The 7,135-nt window shown below is 43.3% G+C and overlaps 1 protein-coding gene across 1 annotated transcript in view; it reads right to left on the bottom strand.

Moving 5' to 3' along the window:
• Nucleotides 1–3,466: 3,466 nt before the first annotated feature.
• The window catches only part of LOC145408785 (pickpocket protein 28-like), a 69,136-nt gene continuing 65,467 nt past the window's right edge, over nucleotides 3,467–7,135 (bottom strand). Inside the window, 1 exon segment of the mRNA XM_080279434.1 lies at nucleotides 3,467–3,703. Within this exon segment, the coding sequence (XP_080135560.1) occupies nucleotides 3,467–3,703 (237 nt within the window).

Raw genomic sequence — 7,135 nt, 5'->3', positions numbered from 1 at the left:
TAAAAGGTTGAGAAGGAGAGAGGGGGCGGTTAAGGAGGATAAGGGGTTGAGGGAGGCAGTAGAGATGGGGGAAGGAGTAGAGAAGGAGGGGGATAGAGGGAGTAGAGGAGGAGAAACAGGAGAGGAGGGGAAACAAAGATTCTTGGAGGCCTTTGATGGAGTATGTATACGATTAGCATTTAAGAGGTTGAGGGAAACATTATAAGGAGTGGAAAGGTTTAGGTGTCCACATTAACTTCTCAATTTCCAGAATAATTCAAGGGGCGCATGGCTACGAGTAGACCTCTTTCAGTTCAGTATGATTTTTTTTAATCGGGCCACCACTGGACAACTATATTTAACTTAGGGAGATCATTGTTAGCGAAGGGTTAATGAAGGATACATCTAACCCCTCGTTCGAAGAATCTCCTAAGCTGAAAGTAAACGTCTGGTGGTAGGAAATAAGGACTCTGTATTATGACTTGTTTCCTTGAGCTAAATAAACATGTCTGGCGTTACCTGGATTGAAAATATCTGGCGTTACCTGAATTGAAAATATTAGGCGTTACCTGGATTGACAATATCTGGCGTTACCCGGACTGAAAATATTTGGCATTACCTAGATTTAAAATGCCTGACGTTACCTGGATTGGAAAACAAATCCAGTAGTGGGCGGTCGTGATAGAGTGTCGAGTTGGAGTTGGTTTTATGAGTGTGAAGAGGACTACTAGAGGAGTCGTTGACTGAAAGGGAAGCCTGTCGATCGTTAACCTCCTCTCCATGGACGGTATTTAAAGATTTAAGATTAAGTTGTGCATAAGATTGTTTGTGGGTACTCTTGTCTTAATTCGCATAGCTGCAGTACATTTCATATATTTATTATATTTATATAACAGAACAGAGGAAGGAAAAAGAAATGAATAAAGAAATAGTCTGGCGCCCTCCATTCATTAAAAAATCTGTAACAGCTGGACTTGAACAGCTGTAGGTTGAAGTTTGGGGAGAAACAACTCCAGGGGAGCGAGTTACAGAGAGATGCAGTTCGGGTAATAAAAGAATTCTGACAGGCAGAAGTTTTGTAATATGGCTGTGTGACATTCCAGTCATGAGCACTACCAGATGCCCGTGTAGCACGAGGGATGGCATGGAGAGATGGCACAGTGGATGCAACTTCGTCTGAGCATTTGCCATAAGAATATCTGTAAAATAATGCAAGGGAGGCAACATTCATTCTTACTTGTAGGGGAGGTAGTTATTTGTAATAGCAGGGTTACTAAAAATTCCAGCAGCTTTGTCCTGAATTTTGTCTAGTTTTAGTGCAACCTCTCCACATCCATTCCAGAAGGGTGAGCAATACTAGCTATGAGCGCTCATGACTCATAAATTAGAGGTAACTGCTTGTTAGTGAAGACGAATTTTATAGTTAGAATGAATTTTAAACTGTCAAATACGAAGACAATATGGTTTTTGGCGATAATAATTTTCTGTTGAGATCTGTTTATCAAGAGAATTGGTTCAGTGCCTTGATAAATACGAACCCAGGTGGCTTGGGGGAGGGGGGAAGAGGGAGAAGGGAAGAGGTAAGGGGTGGAAGAGGGAGAAGGGAAAAGGGGAAGAGTGGGGGCAGCGTAAAGCGTCAGAGCAGCACGAACTGAATAATTTTAGAATAAATATTCCAGTCGACTTCGGGGATGTTCTAGCTTCCTTATATGAATGGCCCGTAAAATAATACTACTCACCAGAAAATCACTTGGCGGATTTTCTTTCTCCCTTGGGGGCAAGGTGGGTCAGCGGTAAGGCGTGGACTCGGGACCGGGGGGTCATGAATTCGAGCCACGCCCGGTAGCTGCCATGCCGGGAGGGGTAGCGCCCTCCTGTCACCTAGCAGGGCTATATGATCTAATAATAAGGTCTACCTCGGAAGAACATTTCCCTTTTTACGCGGAATCATATGTGTTGTGGGGACGGCTCAGTCGGCTAATGTGGGCGTGGTTGTAGCAATGGGAGTGGGAAATGAATGAATGATGCAGGATAGATACTGAGAAAAGAAATTGCCCGGCGAAGTGGAAGTGGAGCGTTACTTATGTGCCTCACTGTGTTTATTTTTGCTTGTGTGGTTAATGGGGACTCTAGCCCTCTCGCTATCACACATCTTTCCCATGCTGAATATATTTGTACGGGGACAATAAAATAAAAATAAAGCAAATGACATTGCGGTGAAGAGGTGGAATGTTTATCAACAGAATAATTATCAGAATCACCCGAGAATATACTCAGACAGTAAAGAACAGACTGGGAACATAGGCAAGCAAAAGGGATAATTAATATAGTTCAGCAATGAAAATCAACTGAGAATATAAGCAACAGGAAGATAGTCAGTGAATAATAATGCTAATAAGCTGGAACAGTAATTAAGCAATTAAAATAAGCTTAGAATATACTCAGGCCATAAGATTAAACGGGGAATATGCTCAGGCAATAAGAATAAACTGAGAATATATTCATGCAGTAAGAATAAGCTTAGAATATATTCAGGTAGTAAGAATAAGTAGAGAATATATTAAGCTGTTACAATAAGCTGGGAATTTAATCACGCAGTAATGATAAGCCCGGGAGATGATTTAGCAATAAGAATAAACTACGTATAATTATAATAAAGCCATAAGCTGAGACTGTAATCAGGCAATTAGTATTTTAGTAATTGACGATCTCGCGAGCTGGTTGTGGGTTTTGGTTGAGGGAGGATGGACACAAAAACCTTGTTAACATTTAGAGGTTATTCCCACACTCAACACCTTTTTCAGCTCTTCACCCAAAGACATATTTTTATTTTTAATTTTAAACTGTTTTGTGCAGCATGGGAAGAGATACTTAGAACTGGAAGAGTGAGATGCAGCAATTGGAAATTGCTGCGCTATAAAAGATGTCTTAGTAGTGATCAGATAGTTCCTGCAAACTTGAACATCTTGTGAGTCATTTTTGTGACAGAGGATGTTGTTTGTGAACGGATGATGCTACTTTGAGATCTTCCTGATCAAGAGAACAGACAAAAGTACCGCATATAATAACTGCATTAAAGACCACAAACGGATGTAAGCAGGCCACGTCCTTCATTGAATGGTAACAGATGGACACCCGGGATAATGGAGTGGCAATTCAAGGATGGAGTGAGAGAAAAGGGCGGACAGACAAGATGTTGAGATGATATTCAGAGATTCACTGGGATTGGATGGAGCACGCTAACAACAATAGATTAGAATGGAAAAAGATGAGAGAGGCCTTTGTCCTGCAGTGAACTGCTTCAGGCCGATGCTGATGCTGATGATGATGGTTATGTAACTTCTAAACTAGGCATTACTTGTGAACGAGAGGTGCTCCATCTTAAAAGGAAAAAAATTACTGGTATATTATAAAAGGAGACGCTGCCTTGTGAACGCGAGGTATTATGAACCAGCGAAGGGACGATGCCGCTGTGAAAGAGATATTATTAAGCTGTGAGAAGACGCCGCAGTGTGAAGGATGGCCGAGTCACCACCAAAGGATCCAGGAAATAAGGCCGCCCTTTGATCACGTGACGACGCTTCCCGGAATATGAGTGACGGTCAGACCGGGGCGTGAAGAGACCTACTATTGGTCGAGAAACTAGCGCTTTTTGGCCGTGAAGCAGGCGCTTTTTGACCGTGACACACGAGATCTTTTGCCGTGAAACAGTAGCTCTTTGTACCTGAAACAGAAGCCCTTTGGCTGTGAAACAGAAGCTCAGAGGCGGCCATAGGCTTCCAAGGGAAGCATGAAAACAGTGAAACATCACGACGTAAAAATACATGCTGTGATTCTCTCTCTCTCTCTCTCTCTCTCTCTCTCTCTCTCTCTCTCTCTCTCTCTCTCTCTCTCATTTTTTATCCCTCGGAGTTATAATTAGATTTCAGGGCAGACTCAATAAAAACTTGGCTTCTGTTCCTGCGTTGTGTTGTTTATTACGCTGAGAGATGAATTAGCAGCATCTTCCCTTAGCGGCTCACGTCTTCTTTTGATCTCTTCAGTGTGTGGATTTCTTTTTAATTATACTATCGCCAGATACTTTTATTTTTCATAGCAAGAGAGGGAGGAGAACGGGCAGATGATGAGGGGAAGGGAGGTTGAATAGAGAGAGGGAGGATGGTAGACAGGGAGGAAGGGCAAGAGAAACGGACAGAAGGGTAGGTAAGAGTAGGGAGGGGGAAGAAGAAGGGATAGGGAAGTAAACGAGGAGAGGAGAAGGGAGGTGATGATGGGGGAGTGAGAGGAAAGGAGAGAGGGGGAGATAGACAGGGAGGGAGGTAGACAGGAGTAAGTAGGAAAAAGGGGAAGAGAGATAGGAGAGGGAAGGGTAGAGAGTTAGGCAAGGAAGGGAGGGAGGGAGATAAGCAGGGGTAGGGAAGTAAAGGGGGCATTGAGACAGGGAGGAAATTGGATTGGGAGAAGAAGTAGAGGAAGGGAGGAAGAAGGAAGATGAAGAGGCAGAGAGACAAAGGGAGGAGTGAAGGAGGGAGGGAGGGAGGGAGGGAGATAGACACGTAGGGAGGCAAAGGGGTCAGAGAGGTAGGGAGGAAAGTGGGCAGGGGAAGGGAGGAGAGGGGGTGGGGATCTGAAGAACACATTAATCTGAACCAGGAAGATTGGCTGTACTTTTTCCCCCTTGGTCACTTTAACTCTTCTGCTCCAGCTATTGTGGCAACCCTCGCTCTCACTCTGTTCAGTCTTATCTCACTCCTCTCTCACTTTATCACATATTCTTCTGGGTTCTCCATCATTTTATCACTTATTCTTCTCGATCTTCTTCCACTATATCACTTATTCATCTCGGTCCTCCCTCATTTTATCACTCATTCTTCTCGATCCTCTCCTACTTTATCACTTATTCTTCTCGGTCATTTCTCACTTTATCACTTACTCCTGTCGATCCTCTCTCGCTTTATCACTTATTCTTCTCGGTCCTCTCTCACGTTATCAGTTGCTAGTCTGGCTTCTCTTACCCTCACACACACTGGTCCCAGCCTGTGATTCTGTGGCCAAAAACCTAGGGGCTCACCATTCACACTTCATTTTCCTTCAGCCAGATGATGCACTTACAGGTATACTACCGGTATATGTAATACCAGTATTTAACTAGTTAAAGATATGCATGAAATACAGTCTGGATAATAGTAATAATAATAATAATAATAATAATAATACTCTTGCTACAACATATACTAGCAATTCCTTAACCCGGTCACAGTGTCCTTTGCCACCTAGACAGCAGGCTTTAACCTGGCATCCTTCTGAATGGTAAAAGGATGGAGAAATCACCCAGGCCAAACTTAACCTTCTAATCTACCGTTACCCTTGTCTGTCTCTTAGTACAGTAGGTTTCTAAATTCACCAGGTCACCAGTTCAAGGGAAGAGATGACAAGGAGTGATTTGAGGTCAGAGTGTCTGAGGGTGTTTGAAATGTGTGTTTGTGCGTGTGTGGAAGTGTTCGTGTGATCGCCTGGGTGTTTGAATGTTTGACTGTCGCAGCGTCTTAACAACACTTTTCAACCTACCTGCCCGTCCTCCCCTACCCCGCCTCTCGCTTTCTCATTTCCTTTTTCTTTTCTTTATTTTTTAACCTTTCTTTCTTTCTTCCACACACGCGAGAAACATTCTTCATTCTTTCATTTAGTCATTCATTCATGCATTCATTGTTTTTCTCATATCCTCTTTTTATCTCTCTCTCTCTCTCCCCACCCCGACTGACCCTTCATCTTTCCCCTCTCCTCCCGTCTCCTCCCTGTTCTTCTCTTTTTTCTCTCGTCTCTTTATTTCTATTTTATTTTCTCCTCCTCATATTCTGTCATCCCCTCATTACGTTGTACTATCCTTGTCTGAGATAGCTTTGAGTCAGGGTAAGTTTTTTTTTTTTTTTAGTAGTAAGATGAGATCACATTTTTATAATCATGGAGTCTGCATAGTTCGTGCATGTATATAGTCTCTCTCTCTCTCTCTCTCTCTCTCTCTCTCTCTCTCTCTCTCTCTCTCTCTCTCTCTCTCTCTCTCTCTGGTGACATAGTGATGCAAGAAAGGAGGGGAGTGTAACGGAAGAGGCGAGGCAAGGAGGGAGGACGTGTTGGGAAGGCACCATCACAGGTCCTTGTACGTGTTTGATGACAGACCCTCCAGTGTGAATAGGTGGGAGCGGTGAGAACAAGGCATACTGACCCCTAAACAGAGATTGGTTGGTAGGTTGGTGGATGGGTAAGTATGTGGGTAAGTAGATAGGTAGGTATATGAGCAGATAGATGGGTAAGTAGGTATGTGGGTAGGTAGATGGGAATGTAGGATCTTGAATTTGGCTCTCTATTGTATTTTGTTTTTCTCTTTGAGGGAACTGTTACTGCGGGCTCGTGGCCTTTGGTTCCTTCTTCCTCGCATAAAAAAAAAAAAGAAGAAGTAGGTATCTGGGTGGGTAGGTAGGTAGATATATACATAGATTGGAGCAGAGAGAACAAGGCACACTGACCCCTAAACAGAGACAGGAAGGTAAGGAGGTAGGTATGTGCGTATGGGTAAGCAGATGGGTAGGTAGGTAGGTAGGCAGATAGGTGGGTCGGTTGACTGATATGGTAGTTAGGTAGGCAGGCAGATATGGGTGTAGGTAAAGAGATAAATAGGAATGATGAGAGCAAATCACACTAACCTCTACACTGAGACAGGTAGGTAGTAGACAGGTGGATGGGTATGTTGGCTAAGAGGTGAGTAGGTTGGTAGACAGTTAAGTAATTAGGTAGGTAGGAAGGTAGATAAACAGGAGTAGATGGGAAGAATACACATGGAGCCCTAAACACGGGACATGCAGCATGCAGATAGGGAGGTAGGTAGGAAGTTAGACTGGTTAGTTGGTGAGGTAGACATGTAGGTAATTTGGTAGGTGAGTGGATAGGTAAGCAGGTAGGTAGATGAGCCGACAAGTAGGTTAAAAAGGCAGGCGTGTGTGAAAAGGAAGCCACTAAACCTTTAAATGACACACCAACTTAGGTATTTTATTCCATCACCAGACGATTTTCTTAAGCTGAAGGAGACCGCTGCTCATTAAATGATTTGAGTCCATTAATTTAGCCTTTGTTTCGTTGGTATGTTATAAATTGTTCTTTG

Source organism: Coenobita brevimanus, chromosome 78, assembly GCF_032717465.1.
Source record: "Coenobita brevimanus isolate Jiangsu-jjx chromosome 78, ASM3271746v2, whole genome shotgun sequence".
NCBI classification, from domain to species: domain Eukaryota; kingdom Metazoa; phylum Arthropoda; class Malacostraca; order Decapoda; family Coenobitidae; genus Coenobita; species Coenobita brevimanus.
The sequence above is the reverse complement of the archived record's forward strand: the minus strand, read 5'-3'. Positions and strand labels throughout refer to the sequence as shown.